Source organism: Carassius gibelio, chromosome A5, assembly GCF_023724105.1.
Source record: "Carassius gibelio isolate Cgi1373 ecotype wild population from Czech Republic chromosome A5, carGib1.2-hapl.c, whole genome shotgun sequence".
In the NCBI taxonomy this organism is placed as follows: Eukaryota; Metazoa; Chordata; class Actinopteri; order Cypriniformes; family Cyprinidae; genus Carassius; species Carassius gibelio.
This window is the reverse complement of record NC_068375.1, coordinates 9,844,660-9,872,640: the sequence shown is the minus strand read 5'-3', so window position 1 is coordinate 9,872,640 and position 27,981 is coordinate 9,844,660. Positions and strand designations below refer to the sequence as shown.

General features: G+C 41.7%; 2 protein-coding genes and 2 long non-coding RNA genes across 8 annotated transcripts in view; 2 read left to right on the top strand and 2 right to left on the bottom strand.

The window, feature by feature from the left end:
- The window catches only part of nup214 (nucleoporin 214), a 63,856-nt gene extending 61,555 nt beyond the window's left edge, over window positions 1-2,301 (bottom strand). For 2 of the 3 annotated variants that reach the window (XM_052591667.1, XM_052591668.1), the window contains exons 1-2: window positions 2,110-2,294; window positions 412-607 (exon numbers count right to left, since the gene is read on the bottom strand). In XM_052591667.1, the coding sequence (XP_052447627.1) occupies window positions 412-607; window positions 2,110-2,151 (238 nt within the window). In that variant the 5' untranslated portion in view covers window positions 2,152-2,294. Of the gene's footprint in view, window positions 1-411; window positions 608-2,109 lie in introns of all 3 variants that reach the window. The other variant, XM_052591666.1, reaches the window with a different exon arrangement.
- LOC127992661 (uncharacterized) lies at window positions 495-27,981 on the top strand. 2 transcript variants are annotated; one of them, XR_008165709.1, is made up of 3 exons: window positions 495-636; window positions 1,504-1,863; window positions 26,296-27,981. It is a non-coding gene; the product is annotated as an uncharacterized LOC127992661 (long non-coding RNA). The 2 variants fall into 2 exon arrangements; XR_008165715.1 differs by lacking the exons at window positions 495-636; window positions 1,504-1,863 and adding an exon at window positions 23,670-23,868.
- On the top strand, window positions 2,292-4,336 carry LOC127992689 (uncharacterized). Its single transcript, XR_008165737.1, has 2 exons — window positions 2,292-2,562; window positions 3,303-4,336. It is a non-coding gene; the product is annotated as an uncharacterized LOC127992689 (long non-coding RNA).
- Window positions 12,534-27,981, bottom strand: part of LOC127992614 (nucleus accumbens-associated protein 2) — a 38,170-nt gene continuing 22,722 nt past the window's right edge. For both annotated transcript variants that reach the window (XM_052591670.1, XM_052591669.1), the window contains exons 3-6: window positions 23,498-23,674; window positions 21,838-21,943; window positions 20,858-20,955; window positions 12,534-14,033 (exon numbers count right to left, since the gene is read on the bottom strand). In XM_052591670.1, coding sequence (XP_052447630.1) covers window positions 13,510-14,033; window positions 20,858-20,955; window positions 21,838-21,943; window positions 23,498-23,674 — 905 coding nt within the window. In that variant the 3' untranslated portion in view covers window positions 12,534-13,509. The remainder of the gene's footprint in view (window positions 14,034-20,857; window positions 20,956-21,837; window positions 21,944-23,497; window positions 23,675-27,981) is intronic.

Sequence of the window (27,981 nt, the reverse complement as noted above, 5' to 3'; positions counted from 1 at the left end):
CAAGTTACATGACATAGGCTAAATTGTTTACATCTCTGGTTCACCCCAAACGATAAAACCTTACAGTATTCTCACAAAATCATGTATTCCATAGGTATGTAATCATGTCAGTGCAATTTAGACAAGTCCAATGGATTTACAGACCCAGAAAACATGGGGTTAGACACCAAGATTACTTGACTAAGTCAAATAATGAAGGAGTTAGGATATTATAAGGGCTCCCATGCCCATCTTGGACGCCATCTTGAAAATTACACCTTTCTAGTGGTCAAACTTTGGTAAACTTTTAGTATGTTATTAAGGACACCTAATACTACAAAAAACAGATGAGAAACCTTTTGTTAGAATTTTTTAGGGTTAGGTGTTTTATTTTCATATATGCAGCCGTCTACAGGGGTCACGTGGTCTTACCGGTGTCATTGGGGTTTCCCTCCAGACGGCCGGCTGCGGTCACGTCTCTCGTCCAGAACACTTTCAGCATCCCGCCTCTGCCAGCGAACGTCAGGCCATATTTGTTGGAGATGGTGAGGAGACTGGAGCGCTCCTTAGGAAGATCCACAGATGACTCGAACACACGGATCTTCTTCATCTGACGGAACTTGAAGTCCTGAGAAGCACAGAAGAGCACATCTGTATGTAAGTGCTTATTACTGCTGTGAAACATCAGGCTTTCCGCAGGTACCTTTTTAAGACCAGGTAAAAGACTCCAAAACGTCAAATATGTTCACTAAATGTAAATGTCTCTCATTAGCAATGCCTCCAAATTTAAAATAGATCTTCCAATCAATCTCCATTTCTTTCTAAATCATAAAAAAAAAAAAACTGCTCCGAACAAATATGGAAATAATTTTACTGTATATTGTGATCCAACTACAAAAAACTGATGTTCTCCCCAAGTAATTTTTATCTTGTTTTCTAGCGCAAATGTTTAAAGAATCTTAAATCAAGATATATTTAAATTGATCAAAAGAGAGTGAGTTTATGCTTAAAACAAAGGAAAACAAATAGCTGCCAAACTCAACTTAAAATCAAACTTAATTCAAAAGGAAAACAAGTTTCAACACCCAAACAACAGATCAGATTGTAAATTAAAATTAAATTAATTTTATGCATTTAGCAGACGCTTTTATCCAAAGCGACTTACGTGCATTCATGCTATCAATTTTTACCTATCATGTGTTGATAAAGATTGTTCTTGTTTTTAAGCAGAAACCTTTTTGTTCAGTTTTTCAGAAAACAAGACCTCATATCATAATTTTGCATATCAAGTAAATATATCTTGTTTTAATTAAAGGTATTTCAATATTTGTGTATATATATATATATATATATATATATATATATATATATATATATATATATATATATATATATATATATTTATATATATATATATATTTATATATATATATATATATATATATATTTTTTTTTTTTTTTTTTTTGCAGTGTGTGCAACTTTTAATGCCATGACTTTATGAAAATTTTCTTCTCCGATTTAAGACCTTTTTAGGTTTTAATTTGCGGAAAGACGAGTTGAGACTTTTAAAGATCCACAGAAACACGCATGCGTGGACGGGAATGACGTCACGAGCACAACAAATGACGCTGAAAACACACGACAGAAGAACAAGCCGCCTGTCAATACTCCTGATTCAGGTGTGTGTCAGACAAACTCACATCTTTCACTTTCATTTCACGGCATATGCCTGACATTAAAAGGAATCCTGTGCTGATCGGAATTCATTATGAAATAATAAATAATGCAGAGAATCTGATGGGAAACTGCATCTGGTTTCATCAAGCTGTCTCGTGACGTATGAAGGAATGAAGAGACACATACGACACTTCATAATCTCCAGCGTGAGTTTATATTCTTAATTCGTGTGCACATGTAATCATTTAATTATGACTAGAGCTGTTTTACAAAACCGAAACAACATCAAACCAAGATCATAATTAGAAAGTAGACTCAAACACACATTAACTTACACAGCATAAACACGTCAACTTCATTTGCCACAGAACGCTACTGCTCTAATAATAATAATAATAATAATAATAATAATAATAATAATAATAACAACATGAGTAAGTTAAGGGTCTCGCCTTCATCTCTCTTTCTTGAGTAGAGTCCGGATCGTCTCCCATCTTTGCAAATCTTCACCCAAGCGCCGTCGACTACAATATTAAGTGATTGTGTAGCTAATGAAGTTATTAATGGCGAACTGGTGAATTTATCCTGTTCATCTCAAACTCTCAGCGAAGAACCCGCGTTGAACTTTAGCAGGAAGTGACGCGTGTTTTGAAGCGGTAGCGTGTGTGTCTGTCACATGGACCTCTGTTGGCCAAACGCAGCAGCGCACACCATAGACATATAAATAGCTAGACGCCTCATTGGCCGCTCGACCGCACGTCAACGTCGCCGCCATATTGGAACGGTCAACTCTCATAACGCTCACATCAGGACAGAAGAAAACATACCATCACTCATCGACAGATTGGACACCTACAAACCGTCACACGATAATAAAACAGATCTCGGGGTGTTATATTTCACAGGTAAGACTCAGCTGTTCTTCCTCCGATGTTTTTTGGTCATTTTTAACTTCATGGTGACAGCTTAATTAACCACCAGTGTCAGACGATTAATAATATCGCTAGCGTAGTTAGCAGTGAAAGCTGAGACTTTATAAGAATTCAAAGTTTAAATGAATTCTTATTACGTTTTAACTTATATTGCCGTTTATATAATAAGCTAAATGGTGTTATGAGCACAATATACAGAGTGAGCCCTTTGACTGTCTAGATTAATGATGGAGCTAAAGCTTCTCTCTTTAATTTCACTACCGTTACTTATTTACAAAGATTAAGTGGTTACACTTTAGAATTGTAGTCCTTTAGTTAATGTTAGTTAATTCATTAATAAACATGAACAAACAATGAACAACACATTTATTACTGTATTTATTCATCTTTGTTCATGTTAGTTAATAAATACAGTTTTTCATCGTTAGTTCATGCTAATTCAGAGTGCATTAACTAATGTTAACAAGCACAGCTTTTGATTTAAATAATGCATTAGTAAATGTTGAAATGAACATCAACTAAGATTAATAAATGCTGTAGAAGGACTGTTCTTGCTTAGATCATGTTAACTAAAGTAGTTAACTAATATTAACTAATGGACCGTTATTCAAAAGTGTTGCAGATTAAGTTTATCATCACTTGATTATAAGGATTTCATTGCTTTTCATAAAACTGTGAACTGATTCTATGCATTCTTTTTTCTTCCCTTTTAGCCATGTGCAAACAGGACAAGGAAAGCTGAGGAAAGCTGTTCTCTGCATTTCCAAGAGACAAGACTATACCTCCCTAGACTAATGTTGTGTTTGTACTAAACCCAGAGCAGCCCTGAATGAATCGACAGAATGACCCAACTCATATTCTAATACTATAGACTACATTTAAAAAGCTTTGCACAGGCTGTTTAATGCTGATAATGTACTGCGTTTGTCTTTACACAAAAACTACATGATGTTAATAGCCTAGAAATGAAAAACACAGGAACTCATAGTGAATCCAGCTGCAATATCATGATAAACTCATTGTGATGTTGTTATAATTATTATTAATTTTGATTAATATCAAGTTTTTGAGGGGAGCATCTCATATTCTGGTCTGTTATAAAAATAACTATACTTTGACATTTATATGTGTTAACATACACGGTATTTGTATACACAAATAGTATTTTAAAATTACATTTCAAATTTTTTTATTTTACTCTTTAATTTACTATTAATTTATTCTTCATTTTTGTCTATTCTGAATTTATTCCACCCTTGATATTACATATTCTTCATGCTATTGTTAACCTATTGTTGTTCAGTTATTTATTATGGTATTATTCATATTATACAAATAATTTTATACTATTATAAATCTATTATATCGAATATGTTATTGTAGCGTTGTACTCGCTTTTCATATTATTCACTTTACTTTAAGTTGTACTACATGTACTTTTTAATATAACATATCACTTTTCTACTGTGCACTGTATCAGTTCATATTTTCATTTTCACATGTGTTATTATTTGTTGTGGAGTTCATCTGTAGGCTATAGTGTGTCACTTTTTGATTTGTATTTACTTGTTTTATTAAATTTTCTCAACAATAGTAAATTATTAGTGTTTAAAGATGTATTACTTAGATTTTATCACAGAATTTCAAAGGGAATGAGCTGTGTTCTGATCTGAGACACGAAAGAGAAAAAAAGAAAGAAAAATGTTGGGATTGAACACAGAGAAAGCAATAAAACAAATACATTTAATTTAATGTATATTGAAATTAAATTGCATGCATATGTCACAGTTATACTAAATTAACATTAGAATTGTAAACCGAAAATAATCAACGAAATCAAGAAGTGAGACAAATGTGAGCTTTCACAATTCCTTACGAAAATTAATAATTTTCCAAACCTAACTAAATAACTGTAGGCAAAGTTTTTAACTGCACAAAGATCACAAACCTGAAATCGGTTGATAAATGTGAACGTTATCGTGTTTTTATTCAGAAAAAACCCGCAGCTCCCCGTTCACTTCCATGTATTTTTAAGGCAGTCTTGCCCTCACTAACATGGCGGCGGCGTTGAAGTATCGCAGCAACGGCTCAGAGCGGCCAATGAGGCGTCTAGCTATTTATACGTCTATGGCGCACACAACTTGTTCTTCTTCTTCTCTTTAATTTATTTTTTGGCGGTTGGCAACTAACTTTAATAGTGCATTACCGCCGCCTGCTGGACTGGGGTGTGGTACTGGATTCTAACCTTTCCAAAAAAAAAAAAAAAATTCACCTAAATTCTTTTAATTAGTCCTGTATTCCATAGAAAACTAAATATATATTTAAAACATATTTCACCCGAGCTTCTTTGTAGGATTTCTTCTAATTTTAATCTTAACTGTTTTCTTTTTAATTGTGAACTTAATATTTGTCTTTCTTCCTGATATTTAGGACATTGAAGTATAACATGCTCTACAGACTCTGGACATTCACATAATTCACAATTGCCATCATCATGTTTCTTTATTATTACCTAAGTTTTATTTAATCTTGTGTGTCCATACCTCATTCTTGACAACACATCCTCCTCCTCCTTGCTTCTGTTCATATTTCTGCCCTTTCCCACTTTATTCTGGATATTATAGAACTGTCTTCCAGTCTGCCCATTGTCCCATAATGTTTGCCATTTGCCCTTAACAATGTTTTTAACTATAGGGTACTCTTAATTTCTGCTTTGCTATAATTAACCTCAATATCTACATTGGAATTTCTAGCTGCTTTAGCACATTTTCCTACTTATTGCTTCCTCTAAATATACTAATGGATCCATGGTACCTCTACCTCTTCTAAAACCACTCTGATAATTTTGTATCAATCCTTTTGTCTCAACTTTATAGACAAGCCTGTCATTTATTATTATTTCCATTGTTTTCCCCATTTGGGATGTAAGTGCTATTGGTCTGTAGCTGCTAGGAATCTGTGGATCTTTCCCAGGTTTTTTAATAGGGATAATTATTGTTTCTTTCCATCCTCTTGGAATTATTCCCTCTGTCCAACCCTTGTTGTAAAGACACATTAACACTTCCTTTCCTTTATCAGTTAAGTTCTCCAACATAGAATAACAAATCCCATCCCCCCCTGGAAACGATTTACCTAATTTCCTTAATGCATTATTAAATTCAGTTATTGTGAATAATTCATTCAACACCCCTCCTATCATATCTGCATTATCAAATTCTTGTCGATAATTTCCAACTGTTTCTGCTCTTGCCCTCTTTTCCTGTTGACTAAGGTTTTCATTACTATTACTAAATGTCTTAGCCATTATCTCTGCTTATCCATTACTATTAGTGATAACATTTTGACCTTCAATCAATGCCGGATAATGCTATTCTTTTCCACTCCCTTTCATTTTCTTTATCATGCCACAAACTCTCTCCACTGGAGTAGTTCTTCCTATTGAGTCACAGAACCATTATTAGCCTCCCTTATGGTTTTCCTTACAACTGCTTGAGATTTCTTAAATTCAATTAGGTTTCGATAATTATGTGTTCTTTTCAAAACTCTAAAAACTTTATTCCTATCTTTAATTGCTTTTTTGCACTCACTGGTCCACCATGGTACTATTTTACCTAGCTTCTTAGGTTAAGATTTTGGAATGGATACACTTGGAGCCCTGATTATTCCAACACTAATATCTTTACACAAACTTTAAATATCTGTATTTCTATCTACTTAATCCCATGGTTTTAAGATTTTGTTCAGGAGTGTATTTCTCAGTGGCAGAGGTGTAGATTACGCTTAAAAGCACTGTGAGAAATAGGCAAAAATAATAATAATAATAATAATAATAATAAAACACAACAACAACTCTTCAAATCAAGCAATTCTTTATTTGCGGTGGAGCAGACTGAAAAGCTTTCAAAACACAGTTTGAGCAAACCGGAAAACCATGCCTTAGAATTAACACCGAATTGAAAAGATCTCCAGTAAGCGTTAAGCAAAAGTCCCATGTCCACTTCAGTGACCACATCCCTGACTTTTCTCTTGACTTTTTCCCTGACCTCTTCCGCTTCCTTGTCACTGTCCCTGTCCCTGACCACTTCCCTGACCCTGACCGCATCCCTGGCCATGAACGCTTCCCTGGCCTTGTCCCTGTCCGCTTCCCTGGCCGCTTCCATGGCACCTGCCCTGACCGCTTCCCTGTCCCTGACCCTGACCGCTTCCCTGTCCCTGACCCTGACCGCTTCCCTGTCCCTGTCCCTGACTGCTTCCCTGTCCCCGACCGCTTCCCTGTCCCTGTCCTTATCCCTGACCGCTTCCTTGTCCCTGACCTTGTCCCTGACCGCTTCCCAGTCCCTGACCGCTTCCCTGACCCTGTCCTTGTCCGTTTCCCTGTCCTTGTCCCTGACCCTGTCCTTGTCCCTGTCCTTGACCATGACCTTGTCCCTGACCCCGTCCACTTCCCTGGCCTCATCCCTGACTCTGGCCCTGTCCCTGACCCGGGCCCTGGCCCCGTCCGCTTCCCTGGCCTTGTCCCTGTCCCTGGCCTTGTCCCTGACCCTGTCCCTGGCCCTGGCCCTGACCCTGGCCCTGTCCACTTCCCTGTCCTTGGCCCTGACCCTGGCCTTGACCCTGGCCCTGACCGCTCCCCTGGCCCTGCCCCTGACCGCTTCCCTGGCCTTGTCCCTGAACGCTTCCCTGGCCTTGTCCCTGACTGCTTCCCTGGCCCTGTCCCTGTCCGCTTCCCTGGCCTTTTCCCTGTCCACTTCCCTGTCCCTGGCCTTGTCCCTGTCCGCTTCCCTGTCCTTGTCCCTGACCGCTTCCCTGGCCTTGTCCCTGACCCTGGCCCTGGCCCTGGCCTTGTCCCTGACCCTGTCCCTGACCGCTTCCCTGGCCTTGTCCCTGACCCTGAGCGCTTCCCTGGCCTTGTCCCTGACCGTTTCCCTGGCCTTTTCCCTGTCCACTTCCCTGTCCCTGGCCTTGTCCCTGTCCGCTTCCCTGTCCTTGTCCCTGACCGCTTCCCTGGCCTTGTCCCTGACCCTGTCCCTGGCCCTGACCGCTTCCCTGGCCTTGTCCCTGACCCTGAGCGCTTCCCTGGCCTTGTCCCTGACCGTTTCCCTGGCCTTGTCCCTGTCCCTGGCCCTGACCGCTTCCCTGGCCTTGTCCCTGACCCTGTCCCTGACTGCTTCCCTGACCCTGAGCGCTTCCCTGGCCTTGTCCCTGACCGTTTCCCTGGCCTTGTCCCTGTCCCCGTCCGCTTCCCTGACCCTGATCCCGTCCCTGACCGCTTCCCTGGCCTTGTCCCTGTCCCTGACCGCTTCCCCTTGCCCTGTCCCTGGCTGCTTCCGAGGCCTTGTCCTTGAGACCAGGGATACTCAGCCTGGGGGGCGCAAAACTAAGTCTTGCCTAGGGCAACCAAAGGGCTAGAGCCGGCCCTGTGTATATATATATATATATATATATATATATATGTGTGTGTGTGTGTGTGTGTGTGTGTGTGTGTGTGTGTGTGTGTGTGTGTGTGTGTAGCCTAATGAAAATACATACTTAGAACAATTTTTTGTTTTTTGGCCAAAAAAATGTATCATAAAAATAAAATTAATATTGTTCTGGGAAATATGTATTTTGATTGAAAGTAAAGTTTTCAGAAGGACATGTAACGCTGTCATTCTGACCCAGATTTTCTTTTTCACAAAAGTACTAGTTAATCTACCACATTGGACTAAAATTTACAGATTTCGGTATAACAAGAAAAATAAAAACTTGGTCCTGTTAAAAAATGATCAGCCTATAGAAAATATTGCTTGTGAATCTCTCATTATGATATATTATTACCAAATCTTTGTATTAGTGTTTTTTTGTTTGTGTTTTTTTTTAACTAGCACACATTTTGATAGTTGGTCTTGTTGATTCTGAGCCAAAATTATCTCCAAATAGTGCTTGAATCCAAGATTTAGTGATAATACACCACAAAGAGAGATTTACACACAATTTCTTGACTGGGAACACCAAATTAGATCACACTTAAACACCAAAGACACCACAGAAAAAGGGAATGAAAGAGATTTTATTTTGTGACAATTACAGTGACATGTTGCAGTAGACATAATTATTTTGTATTTCAATAAAAAAGCAGTTTAATTGTTCATTAAACTTTCGTAAGGAACTTGCATGAAAGGGCGTCGTGGCGATGCTATGCTATTGGCAAAGCTCAGCTATCGTTAGTACTTCAATCACATGTCTGTGTCAGATGACAAACACATTCATGAGCAGATATCCTCAAACACTTTCTTCCTCTGATTGTCGGCGCTTGGAGCTGGTGGTTTACGGGCTCCCAATGAATTCCACCAACCTTCACACAAACCATAAAGTGCTGCCGTTATTTACAAAGAGAAACACACACGTACTCTATGTAGTGCAGACGGGACACGAGAGTCCCACGAGAACTGCTCATCGGCTCGATCTGTGGAGAAACAGCATGCAGTTATAGGCAGATCATTATAATGCACATATTCATTTGAATAATTAAACAGTAAGTCATTCGGCTGCACAGCATCCCGACAGAGGAGTACGCAATTGCGCTACAACACTGTGTTGGAAGGGCGAATCCTCTGGTTGTTTTTCACTCCAAAAATCAAAGGAATAAAAACAAGAAATTATCATTTGCATAAACAATATGAAGAATTGCATTGCATTTTCTTTATGCATATGCATTAGTTTGACCTGAAACAGCTGCTTTTATTACATTCAATGGCCGTTACTGTGATATTTGTACTTGTGGCACAAGCCATGAAATTCTGTCCCACTTCGATCTGTGAATGTGTTACTAATGTTAGAGTTACTAATAAGTTTGACAGAGTTCGCATTTCATAATGCTTCTCTCATATTCATCATGCACAGTGTTGAAGTTCACAAACACTCATCTCATTCTCACACACGAGCAAAACCTCAGAGCTGTGCAAAAGCACGTACATTAGCCATTAGTGCTGATATCTGGATAACTTACTGAAGGAGCTTCTACGCTACCAACACAAAGTTATAAATCAGTATGTTACATACATTTGAACAGCTCTGAGCTCTACAGGACATTCTCTCAGATCTAGTGCAACATTTTGCATGAATTCAGAGCCACTCGCTTGGCAGGTGGAGACAAGATACTTGGAGGGGTTTTCTGGGTAAATAATAAAGGATAGAAAAGACGTGTTTAAAAATTCTAGTGTAAGACTGGCCTTATTGATCATATATTAGTTCCAGCACATTTTAGTAGCAGCCAGCCACTAAAAAAGTTCTACCTGTACAAATGTATTTCTATCGCTCTGAATAGTCACAGACTAGCGAATATGAAATGGAAAAGCATTAATCAGACTGTACGAGCTAACTGCCGGTTCTGGTCCAAATCTTCAGGTGTGCTCAGGGGTTTTTAACACAACAACCCAACCAGCAACTGACAACAGTTTTGCATGATTTCCCACACTGTCTTTATAAATGATCCAAAATGATCATTATTTCCATCTCATTACAAACATTCAGAGTTCTGGTGGTATCAGTAGTCACAATAAGGCACAAGTGTTTCATCCTCAACAAACTCAAGGCCATTATTCCTCCTCAACACGATTCCTTTTTAAGATATGAAACATGCAAACTCAAAATAATAAAACGGGAGAATATGATGAAGATGAAACTTTGAGCTCTTCACGAGAAAGAAACCTCAAATCTTCAAGATTCTCATAGAGATGTGTCCTCTAACGTGGTGCTACTCCTTTAGTGTTGATCAGAATCATGACAGCTGTCAATCAACGGCACATAAACTCACAAACACCTGACACAAAAGAAACCAGCAGTCGACTAGATCTAAACATCATGACTGAAGATGAACTTCTGTAAAATCAACCCACCTGGAGATTCTGATGACTACTGTATAAAAGCCTGATAAATACACAAACCTTTTAAGGTTTCAGTGAGAATATGACATATGTTTGTGTCATTTATGAGGTTAAATCTCAAATAAAACTTTTATAATTCTCCCTAAAATCAAAGAAATGCTATTTCTCACAAAAAAAAAAAAAAAAAAAAAAAACACAAAATATCGAATGCCTTCTAACCCTGCTTGAATTTCTGATGGCCAAATATCATTTTAGGGTGTATGTCGGTGTGTTCATGATTCAACCACAGTACAGTAGATGTTGGGCAAAACACTCATTTGTGAGTAAATTAACTCCATCTTGTTTAATTTTTAATCAGATCTCAAATTTGTTCCAAGTTCACTTTCTTCACGAGTACAGTCATTGCACTTTTTAACATCCTGCTTTTACGTCTGCCAAAACTCCGCGGCTGAAGGACATGCCAATTGACATGACGATTTAGATTTATTTCTCTTTTTTTTGGCATTTTATGCCTTTATTTTGATAGGACAGTAAGTGGACAGGAAGTGATGTGGGAGAGAGAGAGTGGAAAGGATTAGGAAAGGTACGCGAATCGGGATTCGAACTTGCGACGGCTAAAGCGCAATGGCATGTCAGTCTAACAACATTGTTCTGTGTTCTCATTTTTAACCTAATTGATAGTTTACTAATGGTCTTGAATAATGAATAATTACTTGCTGTCGTGGTCATTAAGAGCACACCCCATACGTAGTCGAAACTCAGCGAAATTTGCTTTGTTGACATTTCTAACGAAGGAAAGTTGACTGGGCGGGTGAGAGCAGAAGATTTCAAAAGTTCAAAAATAAGGGCCATCCCAATGTGGAGGGTTTGTTCTGTTAGTGTCCTCTACACTAGTACAGGTGACAGAAACACACAGGGACCAGAAAACATAAAGCAAAACCAGCTTGAAGAGTGAACAGAATAACATAGTTATTGCTCTTAGTGCCGCACACAAATAGTCTTCAGCAGCTCCAGACGAAGTGCACAGCTGCTACTATCCCCTCCTTAAACTCACAGAGTGCAAGTGTAATAAAGCCAGATAGATTCATTAAAGAGTTTACAGTACAGAAAAACCCCATTGCTTTGATTCCTGACAGCAACACAAACTAAACTCGCCTGCATTCAGGAAAAATTGCCACTCATTGTTCCATTAACGATCCTTACATAAACAGTAGCAGTTTTTCTTTGCTTTTCAGGGATGCAGATTATAATCAAAGCTGTAAATCTGTAACTGATCTGACATGCAAGCGGTGGAAGTGAGCGCTCATTCTAGCGTTTGTTTGGAAGGATCGGCTGGTCGTGTGAGCATGAGGATCTGTCTGTATGTCAGCGTTCAGATCAGGTCAAACACACGCAGGCATCGCTCTTCTGAAGAGACGATCACTTACAGAGTCAAACTTGTGAAGATTGGATTCTCACAACAAGGCATCAGATGTGCTGCACTAAAAACTGAACATTAAATGTCACTTAACGCTCATGAAATGCATCATTTCAGCTTCAAACATACTCTTAAACGCAGCCATTTATGAAGGTAGTAAATTAATCTCACGAACGAACATGCCCAGATCGCAAAGATATGTTTAGGACCATTATGGTTGCAAATGAAGTTAATTTACCTCAAAATGTTAACAAAATCACAGCATTAATCAATGATTCAATTACATTATTCTAAAAACTTAAATGAACTAAAAACAGAATATATATATATATATATATATATATATATATATATATATATATATATATATATATATATATATATATATATATATATATATAGTTACAAATTAATTTCAAATTGTCTCTTTTTTTATTTGTGCATTTTTCCATATATTTTTTATACTACTTTATATTAATATAAATATTATAATAGGGCTTAATTGTCACATAAATAATGGCACATAGCTGTGTTTACAAACACTAATTTTCATCAGTCATAAAGAATGCAATCTGGGATCAGATTCTGTTCAGCTTATATGAATGATGACATATCTAAAAAGAAAACTGATATTCATGGCTAAAGAGCTTTTTTAGCAAATATTTTGTTAACATCCCGTCTCATCCATGGACCAGTTCTTAAAATGTACGTATGACGTGAAAATACAGTATGTAAATTGTGTATGATTTGCAAGGTATTATTGAATCTGATTAAGAAAATAGTCATTTTCAAGTGTTTATAACCGTAATGTTATCCTGTTGATCTTATTATTTCAGGTCTACACTACTCCTTTCAATACGATCAAAATTCATTCAGACTGAAAGCAAGTAGTCAGATTTAGCCATCAATCTGATCACAAACAGATTATTTGGATGCATGTAAACATACACTGATGGAGCTACATGAATGTCATTGGCCCTTGTAAAGGCTTCATCCTTATTTCCTCTTGATTTTGGGGTGTGAAGTGATCTGGTCATGGAAGCCCGTTTCCGCCACTGAATAAAAAATAAAAAAGGTATTTGCGACTTTTTATCTCACAATTCTGACTTTTTTTCAGAATTGCGTGATATAAACTAACGATTGCAGGTTTTAGTGTCAGAATTGCAAGATATAAAATCACAACTGCAAGTCTTTATAATGTAATTCTGATAAATTCTGAAAAATTGAGTGATTAAAAAGTCACAACCTTAGTTTTTTTTTTTTTTTTTATTCAGTGGCGGAAACAGGCTTCCATAGGTCATGCTTTAGTGAGATTCACTGCTATATTTATGGAAAAGTGATCTCAAGAACGGAACATGCTAAACTTGTGTGACATACTGTGTCAGATAACTTATAAACTTATTGTGAAAAATATAATGTTTCACAATGAAGGTCACCCGCTGTGCCACGGGTGTTATTTCCTTCTGCTCTCTGGAGCACATGATGAATGTCCTGCCACCGTCCAACTGGAAATCCAGCGTTTGAGCGAAATCAAATGCATGTGTGTTTGTGTGTTCTTCTTGATCGATGCCTGTGTGTGTTTGAGTCCTCCCTTCAGTGTTTATTCACATGGTGGATATGAACTGACGACTGGCTTCTTCAGTTTATCTTCCCGTTTAGTCTCATGTCGTCCACAAACTCATCCTCCTGCTGCTGCCTGTCAGGGGGTGTGGCCACACCAGCCCCGCCCTCAGTTCCTGGTTTGACAGGCCCCGCCCCCAATGTCCCATCTGTGCTATTGGTCTGAGCCTCTTCCTGCTCGTCCTCCTCGGCCTGTGTCTCCTCCTCGCCTCCATCCTGCTGGACATTGGGGCTGTCGCCATCCAGTGGTAAGTGAGTTCTCGCGGCTTCCTTGCGCTCGGTGTAGAGGCTCAGGCCCGAGGGTAGCATGTTCTTAAAGTCCGGCTCGAAGGGGAGCTGAATGCCCACCGGGAGGCCGCCGATGCCCAGACTGACGCCCGCTGCCACCGCTGAGCCCTGGTACACCTCCATCCCGTCCGGCAGCATAGACTGGATCTTGGGAAGCCAGCGCTTCCGCACGCGCCGCGCATTGGTGCACATGTCGGCGGCAATGACGTTCATCTCGCTTTCCTTAAAGTTGGGTGCAAAGTTCTGACAGTAAACTAGAAAAAAAGAGCACATATTAGGAGCTTGAAAGAGAAAAAAACTAAAGCTGTATGAATTGTGTGCAAGCAGCGATTAATAGTTAATGTTGAATTCAGACACTGCATGAATTCAGACACAAGCATTATACTGCTTACTGGAAAGATTTTTATTGCAAAAAATACATAAAATAATTAGATGATGCTGATTTCAATATCAATAAAACCTTTGTCATGAACAGTCTTTTCACAAAATAAGAAAAATATATTTCAAATTTTATATATATATATATAAATATTTTAAAGTATTCCATTTAATGTCAAAGAAACTTACGTAGATACAAATTTTGAAATAAATAAGCTTTTTCACAAAATCAGTTCCTCTTCGGGAACTCGACCTGCGTCGAGCGCTTTTGGGGAACGCCTTTGGCAAGAACAACTCTGAATATCGTGTGCAATCCGTTCAATGGAAGAGCGTGACGTCACGGACGGGGTGACGTAGCGACCAGGAAGCTATAAAGGCACGTGCCACGCAGCTGGCCTCAGCTTCGCGTCTTTCAGCAAGCGCTCTGTGTGTGCATGTTCATAAGTCTGTCTTGTAAGTCTTATTTACTGTTGTCTGTCCAGTATTATTAGACTAAGATGCCTAAGTCTAAAGCAAAGACCAGACATTTGAAGGGCGAAACCAAATCGCGCTATAAACTGTGTGTTCCTCCATGCCAGCGCTACATCACGGCTGGAGACACACATGATTTATGCGTGGTTTGCCTGGGGTCGAAGCACGCTGAGTCAGCTCTCGAGGGAGCTTTGCCAATGCGGACGCTTCGATCCCGGAGGGCTCTCTTCGAGGAGGGAGCCTTCGCCAGCGTTCCCCGCGGCTCTGGCCCCGCTTCTGCTGAGGCAGAGCGGCTGCTGCACTCGTGGGGTTCGCAGGTGGATCTGGCAGAGGGAATGGAGACGGGCCAGTCCTTATCTCCTTCCTCATCTGCTAGATCAGGCGCCCAAACCCTGGGATCGGTTTCTTCCCCCCAGGGCGAGGGGTTGACACTCCACCTCTCTTCGTCTAATGAGGTAGATGTGGAGACAGTTGGTAGGGATTCGCCACCCCTTTCGCCCCAGTATGAGGAGCTGCTGGAGGTGGTTACTCGCGCAGTCGAGAAGTTAAAAATAGACTGGCCCCCACAGAAAAAACATGAACCGCAGAGAAGTATACTCGATGAGCGGTATCTCAGGCCCAGACAACCACCTCCAGCCCGGAGCCTTCCCTTTTTTCCCGACCTCCATGACGAAATAGCGAGGTCTCTTCGGCCCTGATTCACAATATTATGGGAATGTGACAGGGCTCGATGAGCGTGGGTACAGAGCGATGCCACGGGTTGAACAGACACTTGCGGGCTATCTGTCACCCGGTTCGGCATCGTCTCTGAAGGCTCCGGCCTTGCCTACAAAAGCATTAAGAACAACATCAGCGTTAGTGGGCAAGGGCTATGTGGCAGCAGGTCAGGCAGGGGCGTGCCTTCACACCATGGCCGTCCTTCAAGCATATCAGGCCGACCTGCTGAGAGATGTAGACGAGGGAGAGGGGATCAAGTCTGACGATATTGCAGAGCTTAGACGGACCGCTGATCTCTCCCTCCGCGCCACCAAAGAGACCGCTCGCGCGATTGGGCGGTCTATGGCAGCCTTGGTGGCCGCGGAGAGGCATTTATGGCTGAACCTGTCCCAAATAAAAGATCGTGACAGGTTCTGCCTCATGGACGCCCCGCTCCAAGCCTCGGGCCTGTTCGGCGACACAGTCAATACTGTCGTCGACAGGTTCCAGGAGGCCCGTAAGCAGGCGGCGGCGTTCCAGAGTTTCCTCCCTCGTCGCTCTTGTAGGTTATCTGGATGGGAGATACTCACGCCACTAGCAGGCTCCTCATACCGTGAGGCTCAAAAGCAGAGCTCTGAGTCGGGGGCTCCTAGAATAAAATCTGATCTTCGTACAGTTATCGAAGCTAGGAAGTCCTCGACAAAGAGGTCCTGACGCCTATATCCCAGTGACCTCGAGGGTAGCCCCTACAGGGTCATAGCGGTATCCACCTCATTATATGGCGCCCGCCTCTCCCCGGTACCCTCTGGAGGCCGGTCTGCCAACCCTACCGGTGCTTCAGGGCGCAGCGGTCTCCCGCGAGCGTTCCTCCCAGTTGTTTCCGCCCATGAGCGTAGCGGAGCTGGGAAGCTCGCCTCCCCTTCGGGGGCCTCTTACACCAGAGATCAGTCTCGAGAGACTGATTCCCTTAGTACATTTTCGAGCAGCGTGGAAACTTCTGCCAAATGTATCTCAATTGGTCCTGCACACAGTAGAAAGAGGCTATGCTATTCAATTCGGCCGTCCACCGCCGAGATTCAATGGGGTTACACCGACAGTTGGCGGCCCCCAGCAGGCTCTGGTTATGGAACAAGAAGTAAATACCCTATTAAGGAAGGAGGCCATCGAGGTGGTCCCTCCTCTAGACAGGGAATCCTGGTTCTACAGCCGGTATTTCATAGTTCCAAAAAAGGATGGGGGGTTGCGTCCGATCTTAGACCTACGTCAGTTAAACCTCTCAGTTATGTCACTGAAGTTCAAAATGCTTACTGTCAAACAGGTTGTAGCTCAAATCAGATCCGAGGACTGGTTTGTCACAATAGATCTCAAAGATGCATACTTCCACATATCCATCCTTCCACAACACAGGAAGTTTCTGAGGTTCGCTTTCGGGGGCAAAGCTTATCAATATCGAATACTTCCCTTCGGCCTTGCACTCTCACCCCGCACGTTCAAGAAATGTGTAGATGCGGCTCTGGTACCCCTCCGTATGCAGGGCATCCGCATTCTAAATTATATCGACAATTGGTTGATTTTAGCTCAATCAGAGCAGATGGCAGTTCGACATCGAGGTGTCGTTCTCACTCATATGGGGGAGCTGGGTTTGAGACTGAATGCCAAGAAGAGTGTACTTTCTCCAGTACAGAGAACCACCTATCTAGGCGTAGTATGGGATTCGACCACGATGCAGGCACGTATGTCTCCTGCTCGGATCGAGTCGATCCTCACATCAGTCAAGAGAGTCAGAGAAGGCCAGTCACTCACTGTGAAGCAGTTTCAGAGACTGTTAGGGCTCATGGCAGCTGAGTCCAACGTGATACCTTTTGGTCTCCTGCACAAGCCTCCCAGACCTGAGAGGCTGTCATGTGTTAGTGCGCACCGACAACACAGCGGTAGTCTCTTATATCAATCACCAGGGGGGTCTGCGTTCACGCCCCTTGTACAAGCTGGTGTACCAGATCCTCCTGTGGTCCCAGGGCAAACTCCTCTAGCTAAGAGCAGTGTATATTCCTGAAGTGGAAACTCTTCACTTCATGGTGCAGAGATCGCCACCTTGACCCTGTTAACTGCCCAGTTGGTACAGTTCTGGAGTTTTTACAAGCTAGGCTCTCTGCGGGGTTAACCCACTCCACCTTAACCCTCTGGAGTCTAAGGGTATTTTTGGGGCCTTGAGAAGTTTTGTCATGCCCTGACATTTGTGCTTTTTTCAGTTTCTTATAAATATCTAAATGGGTAAAGTCTAATATCACTGTAATCAGCACAAACTGGGCTATAATAATATGTGAAACCCATGCATGTACATGATTGTATTTTTGAGAAAAAAAATGTTATGCATGGTTAGTGAAAAACTAAAAATGTTAAATCACTTGCATAAGGCAATAAAACACATACATAAAATTGGTTGCCGGAAAAGTTGAGAACTGGAGCTTGTAGCCTAGAATTTTTCTTTCTGAATGATGTGAAAATCATCTTGTTTACTCACTCACAGAAAACAATATATTGATTTAAATTTTCTAAAACACTTTTTGTTGGTAAAAGTCATATGCGAGTAGGCGTCAACTATCATGAATATCATTGTGATTTACACCTGAGAGGACAAAGGCCTGCATAATGAGCTGCATAATGAGCCTCTCATTCAACTGTGCCACTGTGAGGGAGGACTTACAAGAAAGAGAACAAAATAAAAGTATATAATTTTATGTTTGTAGTTTATTAAGAATATATTTAATTATCCCACAACATAATTTAATATCCACTTGGGGGAGCAGTTAAACAGTTTATTAGGGACAATCAAAGCTGACTTTCAAATTTTTTGGCATCCTTTCTCTAGTCACACAATCCTTCAGAAATCCTTTTAACAATCTTATTTTCTACCAAATAAACCCCATTTATTATCATCATCATTATTATTATTATTAATGTTGAAAAGAGCTGATAATATTTTTCAGGTTTTTTTAGGGGGAATAAATCGAAAGAACTGCATTGTTTTTACATTTGTTAGAGTTATCTCTATTTGTCACATTTATATTATTTACATCAAGCTTTTGAATGGTATAGTATTGTATATTGTTATTGAAACTTCATAATGTTTCACTTGATTATACATTTAGTCAGGAATTATAGTTTGGAAAAAGTATTTGGAAAAAGTCTAACTAGTAAAATGTTTACACGTTATGTGAAAACTAGTACAAATAAATAAAAAGAGACTTACTCATGTTTATGATCTCTGCTGAATAAAGTGCTTCATTCTTTTTTCTGAGGAAATCCATTTCTCAAATCCTCAACCACATCACATCTTTTTGGGGTGAATTATGTCTTAGTCCTCTCATCGCGAAGCAAACAGTAAAATAAAATAAAAACTTGAAGAATAGTCTGGCTGCTTTTTCTTCTGTGTGGGCGTATTCAAGCCGCGCGCTTCAGTTTGAATCTGAATAGCGCGTTAAGCGCGGGGGCGTGGTCACATTAGATATAATGAGCTTAGATATGAAAAACAGACATTGCGTTGTTTTCATATGGATTACTTTATCTCAGAATATTTTTTTTCGGCAGCACTTGTTTAGTTTAAAAGTAGACATTCCAGGCTTTCTATAGATATCTCTCTCATGTCTCTTCTTCGAGTATTCACGGAGTTACAGTTCATTTTAATGAAATGTTTGTACATGACGATCAGCGGAGACAAAGACTGTAGACGCGCACCTTGTTTGTTATCTTTATTTTATAAGTGCACAAAGGTTTTTTGTTATTATGTCTGTATCCAAAAAAAACTAGACCCTTTACAGATTCGATTGATGTATTGCTCTTATCTGTACGATTAAAACTGAGAGTGTAATTTAAGTTCTTTTCGGGGTTATCAGGTGAAAATGACTCAAAACGCATATATGCGTTAATCGACTCGAAAGGGTTAAAGGCCATAGCTGCTTACCACGTCCCTTTCAGTGACCAGTCACTGGGTAGACACCCCCTAGTTACACGTTTCCTCCGAGGTCCACTGAGGCTGAGACCTCCAGTACGGTCCCGTATTCCCCCATGGGATTTGGTTGTGGTGTTAGAGGCTCTCTGCAAAGCTCCATTCGAGCCAATTCAAGAAATCTCAGACAGACATCTGACACTTAAGACTGCCCTATTACTGGCTATTACCTCTCTAAAGAGAGTTGGAGATCTTTAGATCCTCTCGGTGGCCCCTAACTATCTAGACTTTGCCCCTGGTATGGCCAAAGCATTTCTATACCCTCGAGCGGGTTACATTTCTAAAGTTCCCTCTGTCACACCACAACCTGTCGTACTGCAGGCCTTCTGTCCTCCTCCCTTTCGGGAGCCAGACCAGGTGAAGCTAAATTGTATGTGTCCAGTGCGAGCATTGGACGCATACATCCACAGAGCTGCCCTGTGGAGAAAGTCTGACCAATTGCTTGTATGCTACGGTCCTCCTAAAAAGGGTTCTCCTGCCACCAAGCAGACCCTTAGTCGTTGGATAGTCGAGGCTATCAACGTCTCCTATGAGTCCTCTGGTCTTCCCCTTCCTTTGGGAGCCAAGGCTCACTCTACGCGGAGTATGACTGCCTCTAAGGCCTTTTTAGCAGGTGTGTCCCTCTTGGACATCTGCAACGCTGCGGGGTGGTCCACGCCCTCTACATTCGCCAGATTTTACAATCTCGATATGCGAGCCGCTCCTGGCTCTTCTGTCCTCTCGTCCTAAGCTGTGCTCTTCGGATACACACTAGGAAGGGCCTTGGTAGTCTGGCAGCGTTGGCACATCGTTCCCCAGAAGCGCTCGACGCAGCTCGAGTTCCCGAAGAGGAACGTCCCTAGGTTACGTATGTAACCCTAGTTCCTCGAGGGAACGAGACGCTGCGTCGCCGAGCCATACTCCCGGCACCCCTGCCTGCGCTTGCTTCCCTACTCGAAGCTGAGGCCAGCTGCGTGGCACGTGCCTTTATAGCTTCCTGGTCGCTACGTCACCCCGTCCGTGACGTCACGCTCTTCCATTGAACGGATTGCACACGATATTCAGAGTTGTTCTTGCCAAAGGCGTTCCCCAAAAGCGCTCGACGCAGCGTCTCGTTCCCTCGAGGAGCTAGGGTTACATACGTAACCTAGGGACGTTTTCTGTGGCTGTTTAGATGCAGTTAAAGCAGAAAACATCTAGTCACTAATTCTGACCTTGAAATCTTCAGGTTCATGCATGTGAAAATGGGCCGAGAACATGAACGAACAGTTGTAATCTGCTCAGATTCAGACAGGAACCGTGTGTTTGTGGTGTTTTTCTGCTGATTAAGGCAAAATACAAGACTTCTTCACCTTACTAATGGTTGTCAAAAGCAAAAATGCTACAAGAAAGCATGACATGCTTGAGCAAAACGGACCCATATTTTTGGAATCAGCACCCAAAATGATTTAAGAAACAAATACTGGATTTCATTCAGCAGATATGATGCAGGGCGCTGTAATGAATGTTGATTTGAACCTCACTGATGACACATAGAGTTTAACGTACGTTTGACAGCGTTCAGGACTCGACTGTCCAGTGGTTTTCGGCTGGGGTCGCTGGTTGACGATCGGATCCCCGTCCCACAGCTGTTTGCTAGTGTGTTCCTGCAGATTCATAAAGCAGCCAGCAGAAGGTGCAGATGAGAGCAAAGCCATGAGACCAAAACACTCAATATCTCAATAACTGCACTGCACAAAACTGTACGGGTGTAACGCTACACAAAATGATGGTTTGGTATGCAAGTCAATTTTGAAATCATGCTCTTTTTGGTAAACCATGGGGGTGGAAAATGCAACATAAAAGTATTTCTTTTTCTTTAAACAGTCATTTACTGATCAAACTATGGCTCTGTCTTAAAAAAAAAAAGAATCATTCTCCATACCACAGTTTATGGCACTAAAAGTGTCAGAGAAAGCATAACTTCAACTTGGGTCTCGTGTGCCTTGATAACCACATTACTTTACACATTACAGCTGTCACTGAATTTCTACCAGAGTTGTGCGACAGTTAATCACTGTTTGTGGACACCATAGTGTATATTCATAAACCAGCCTCTGGTGTCCATCCCTCCGTACTGCAACATTACACAGTTTTACTAATCTCGCAGGCTTGATTTAAAGTGGCTTTGGATTAACAAAGACTCATTTACTATCAGAACAAGCCTTTATGCAAAGGACAAATACTTGCATTCAATATAAATGCAGTGTGTAGCACACACATCAGACAGGAGAGCAAACTGCTTTAGTCTTATGATTCAGTTTCATACAAAGCACATTTATTTGGACAATTTGGATAGTGTGGTTTTCTCACACCACCTCACTCTGTCCTTTATTTTCAAAGTGTATTGATATGAACTGTATTGTCCCATCCATGCTCAGAGGTTAAAACAATACAGTATTTGTTCAGCACACATGTGCCAAACCGAATTAGATATGTGTACTGTTACACCCGTGCAGACAGCGATCATCTGATGTGAGGACACACACCTGTCAAAGAAGGTGGCGAGGAGCCTGCGCAGCAGCACCTTGTGTTTGACACCAGCACACAGATGACAGTTCATCAGCTGACCTCTGGTCATGAACACACCTGTGTCTGAACAACACACAACACAGAGACACACCACAATAACATCAGCTCAGGGGAACAGGTTTAAACTAATAACTATTAACTAATTATCTCAGCATATTTTTTGCCAGCTGATTATTAACAGTACATTAGGACAGCTGTTTTGTATTACAAGTTCTCTGAAATCTTGTTTAAATATGCAAATTATGCATTTTCTAATTAAATAAGCATGAATTTGCATACATTTCCAGAACAGAAATCTGAACACTGGATAAAGCCAAATTATTTTTTTGTTGATTTTGTTGACATTTCCAGAGGGGATTTTGGATTTCTCTTTTTATCACTACATAAATCAGAAAATACTGTCAAAAGACAGAAAACAAACACATTTTCATCATGTTATTAGGAATAAAACATTGTAGAGGTCAGTGTGAATGATACATAAACAAACTTTCAGAATATAGACAGGAATAAAACTGTAAAGTTTGGTGTATATAAGAGAAAAAAAAAAAGGTTTCCACTTGAAGTACATACAAGAAAATATTATTTCAGTCCTTTTACTTCAAAATGTCTCATTCAATTCAACTGCTTTACTTGTTGTTTCTCAGAATTTGTGAAATTTATTAGCAATTTGAAAATCGTTACCAAGTAAATCTTAACCCTTGTAAAATTCTTACAATCTTGTGAGACAGAACTTTAAACTTTCAGTCAAAGAGCTACAAACAATATTTTTAGGACCTGCAATCCTGCAATCTACAGTATGTGTGCCTGTGGAATGATGTACCCTTGTTTCGATTCATTCCCTTCACACCTTTGCAGACTCAGTTTCACTTGACTGAATCTGAGGCTACGTTTACACAACAACGGTGTAGTCAAAAACTGAAGTTTTTACCTTAAGTTTTTAAAAGGTTTCACGTATACAAGATTTTTTTTTTTTCAATACGATTCGCGTTTACACATCTGCGAAACATGAACAGAAATGTTGTATTACGTATTCCAATCCAGTAGTTTGCGCTGTCACCTTGTAAGTAAACAGTACCTCTAGGGAAGCGATGATTATATGTCATATGATGCATCTCTACTGTTGGTTGTAATATTGGTGAAATAAATACACACTTTACTGAATAAGTGTTAGGAAACTCTTGAGCAGCAACAACAGTACCATGTACTCCGCCATTGTTGTGTATGTTTGTTGTTTTGCTTGCTTTTAAAATTGACACGTATTGCGCATGTCTGCATACCTAACACGTACTATGCACGCACATGACGTCACCGTTTCCAAAGATTCCTGTATTGGGTATTTACAGGGAAATGTTAACAGTGGCATTTTCAAAAACTTGCACTTTGAAACCTGTTTTCAGTCCCCAAAATTCCGTTGTCGTGTAAACAAACAGGCAAAATGCATACAAAGTTTACCGTTTTTTGGCTGAACACATTGCCGTGTAAACGGCCCCTGAGGCACAGTCACAATGTAAACGCATCAGACTACAGATACAAATTCACATTCTAATCTGAATATTCCTGTAATGCTTTTGTCATCTCTGCTGACTTTGATCGGGCTGACTGAGTGATTTCACCAACCTGCCACCAGTTCCAGTTTCTCTCCGGGGTCTCCCTCTGTGTAGAGTTTGGGATGGCATCGGTAGCCGATCTGACTGATGAGACTAGCGGGCAGAGCCACCAGATCCCTACGGATCAGCACACACGAGCGGTTCTCCAGCGACACTGGCATGACCGCCATCTCCGGCTTCTCTGCCACTGGAAGAAACAGAGTGAGGAAAACACTTAGAGCCTCTGATATGGCCTCAAATCCTGAAGTTTGAGACCTCAACACCGTTTGAGTCCATCTTCTAAAATCACTTCAGGCTCTGTTCTGCACACTGGAAATTCTATATACACTATTTCCTTTACCTCATCAAAATCATTCAACCAATTTCAATTTCATTTTTAAGGTGAGACACTACAGGCAAAAACTGATTTTCATGCATCAGTCAATTTTGAGATTTTGGGCAGTTTTGCTTTTTATTTGTTTTCTTTCTATTGACAGTATTTTCTCATTTCTGGACTAATGAAAAGAGAAATCCAAAATCAAACAACAATTTTCAATCTGGCTTTATCCAATGTTAATATTTCAATTCTGGAAATCAGTCTGCATGTAATAAGATAATGCCAGTAATTAGCATATTTACACATACAATTTTAGAACACAAATAATACAAAAATACAAATAATACAGTAATACAAAAATAAATAATGTTTGCAATTCTTAATGCAATCAATCAGTTTAGTTTTTATTGTCATTGCATATCTTTACACAACGAAATTAAGATGACATCAATCACTCAGTTAGCAGCTTAAAGGATAAAAAGTGACACTGTCAACAACAACTAAATATATAATAATAGAATAAACAAAACACACACAGTATGATTCAAGTTCAGATTTAATTAGTCTTCCAAGCTTTCAGCCTTTCAGCAGCTCATTTATGGCCTTTGGAAAGAAACTGTTTCTTGTGCGGTTTGTCCGCGCCCTAATGACCCTGAGCCGGCCTGAGGGTAGGGTGTCAAACAAGGTATAGCCAGGATGTGTAGGATCCACCCTGATACTTGCTGCTCTTCTCTGCAGCCTACTGGAATAGATATCCTCAAGGCTTGGAAGAGGTGCACCAATGATTCTCTAGGCAGTTTTAATTACCCGCTGCAGATCTTTTTTTTCCTCAATAGTGCAGCTGGAAAACCACACTATACAACTGTATGCCAGCACACTCTCTATTGTGCACCTGTAAAAGTATTTGAGGAGTGTCTGCGGGAGCCCAGTACGTTTTAGGGTTCACAGGAAAAAGAGTCTATGCTGAGCTTTTTTACCTATCTCTTTGGTGTTCACTTCCCAGGTCAGATCCTCCACCAGATGCAGCCCTAAATATCTGAAACTTTGGACCTTTTCCACCTCCTCTCCATGTATCTCAAGACTGTCATGTTTGTTGGTTTAGCATTTCCTAAAATCAATTATGATTTATTTTTTTTTATTTTTTTTTGTGTTGAGGTATAAATTGTTTCTGCTACACCATGATACCATTGATTGGACCTCCTCCCTGTAGGCAATCTCCTCATTGTTTGTTACCAGCCCTACCACAGCTGTGTCATCTGCAAATTTGAAAATGGAATTTGAATCATGAATGGGAAAACAGTCACAGGTGAATAGCAAGTAAAGGAGCGGACTAAGAACACAACCCTGGGGAGTGCCAGTGTTGAGGATAGTGGTGGAGGAGGTAATATTTCCAAGTCTGACATGCTGGGGTCTGTCAGTGAGAAAGTTCTTGATCCACTTACAGAGGTGAGAGTCTAGGTCAAGCTACAGCAGGTTTTTGACTAGCTTGCTAGAGTTGATGGAGTTAAAAGCTGAACTAAAGTCAACAAAAAGCATCCTGACATATGTGTTGGGGTTCTCCAAGTGAGTGAGGGCAGTGTGAAGTGCAAGTGAGATGGCATCATCGGTGCATCTGTTGGATCTGTAGGCAAATTGGTGTTTGTCCAGATTAGCTGGAATAAAAGCCTTGATGCTGTTCAGTACCAGTCTCCCAAAACATTTCATTATGACTGGTGTTAATGCTATTGGTCTATAGTTGTTCAAGCATGCAACAGTTGTCTGTTTTGGAACAGGTATGATGGTAGCAGTCTTTAGGCAGGTAGGAACTATAGCCTCCTTCAATGACCTGTTGAAATATGTCAGTCCAAACAGCTGCAAGCTGGTGAGCACATACCTTTAGTAGACGTCCTGGGACCCCATCTGGTCCAGGTGCTTTTCTGATGTTAATGTTCTGCAAAGCCCACTTGACCTGGTGCTGATCTAGTACGATTGGTTGCTCATCCACATGAGCACTGACGATGGTCTGTCCTGCACTGGCTCCATCCTCAAAGCAGGCAAAGAAGAGATTCATTTGGTCCGGAAGAGAAGGGTCAGCAGAAGAGGGTGGGCCATAGTTTGCTCTATTGTTTGTTATTGTCCTGATTCCCTGCCACATGCTGCGATGAATATTTTCTTTAAAATGTTGTTCGATGCGCAACTTGTAATTTTTCTCAGCAGAAGTGATCCCCCTTTTGAGGTCAGCTCTGGATTTCCTGTAGGCCTCCTGGTCACCAGATCGCAAAGCAGCCTCCGTAGCTTTCAGAAGAATATATACATATTGTTACGAGCATACTCTGAGGAATCAGCGTCGCCCTGGCAACCAACGGAAAACACCTGCACATCCTCACCACCGGCTGATCGGTCACAGTTGCTCCCCATCAGCCTGCGCTCTCTTAAGCAGCACACGCTGCACTCAGAAGACGGTCTCGAAACGTATGCAATGCTGGTCTAATCCCTCTCTCATTTCTTTGCAGAAAGCAGCGAGTGACCGACAGCCCACCCACTTTGGAGCACGTCAGGACAACCACTTTCACTTTGGTTGGCACCGAAGAGCACGGAGAACACACGGGAGGCACCAGCCACCAGAAAGCGGATCACCTCACTTCACCAGGAACCTTACACTAATAAATAAATCCACCCTCCGGGGCATTTAATTCATGAACCCTTGTCGAGTGATTCTTCACCCCGTGGCATTACCTGTGTGCACGGAGACACTCGCCAAGTACCGGCCCGTGAGATGGTCATTTCGTCCCCCCAAGGCACCTCGCCGGTGGCCGTACCGGTGGAGGTAGGCCTGGTGAAGAACCTGCCGGTGGCCGTACTGCTCGGAAGGGATTGGCCTGGCTTCGACAAGCTGCTCACCGCTTCTACTCAGCCTGCCAGCCCCAAGGGGAACAGTCGAAGGCCGAGGCAGCCGTCTGGACCCTGCCGCCGGCCGGCCCTGCTCGTCTCCGACAAAGAGAAGGTGAGGCCCCCTCCCAATCTACTAATCTTTTCTATGATGTGTACCAACAGGCCGCTGGAGGGGGCTCTTTCGCCAAGGAACAGCGGGAGGACGACCGACTCAAGCATTGTTGGACTCAAGTGCGAGTCGTGGATGGAGAGGACATCCTCCCCCGGCCCCACCCTCTCCCACATTTTGTCGTTGAGAATGGCCTGCTGTATTGTGTCGCCCAGCGGAGGGGGGAGGAGAAAAAGTTGCTAGTCATGCCTCGAGCCAAGACCGAGACCTTCCTGGAACTTGCACATTCCCACCCCAAGGCAGGTCACTTCGCGGCAGCCAACACCACCCAACGCCACCCAACGCATCCGCGACCGCTTCCACTGGAGGCCGAAGTAAAGCGGTTCTGCCAAGCCTGCCCGACCTGTCATGACACGTTGTCCAGGACTCCTCCCCCTAGCCTGCTCATCCCGCTGCCTATCATCGAGGTGCCCTTCGAGCGGATTGGAATGGACATAGTGGGGCCGTTGCCGAAGTCTGCCCGAGGGCATGAGCACATCCTGGTCATCGTCGACTATGCCACCCGGTACCCAGAGGCAGTCCCCCTGCGGAAGGCAACCGCGAAGACCATCGCCCAGGAGCTGTTTCTGTTTCTTGGTCCGGTACTGCCAACGCTGGTATAATCCCTCTCTCATTTCTCAGCAGAAAGCAGCGAGTGACCGACAGCCCACCCACTTTAGAGCACGTCAGGACACCCACTTTCACATTGGTTGGCACCGAAGAGCACAGAGAACACACGGGAAGCACCAGCCACCAGAAAGCGGATCACTTCACCAGGTACCTTAAACTTAAATAAATCCACCCTCCGGGGCATTTAATTCACGAATGATTTGTTGAGTGATTCTTCACCCTGTGACAATATACAATATATATATACATATCCTGTAGTGCAGATTCTGTTTCCTCAGTCTAGATCTGCACACTCTTCATTTGGCATCTAGTTCTGTTAGCAACAGATCTGTATGTTGGTCTAAGGAAAAAAGCCAGGTGATCAAATTGACCGAGGTGGGGGGCTGGCAGTGCTCTATAGGCTCCCTTTATATTCGTATACACCTGATACAGTGTTTTTCCCTTCTCGTTCCAATCTTAATGTTTATGTGAAACCTAGGTAGGACTGACTTTAAGTTTGAATGAATAAAAAGTCTCCCGCCACAATGAA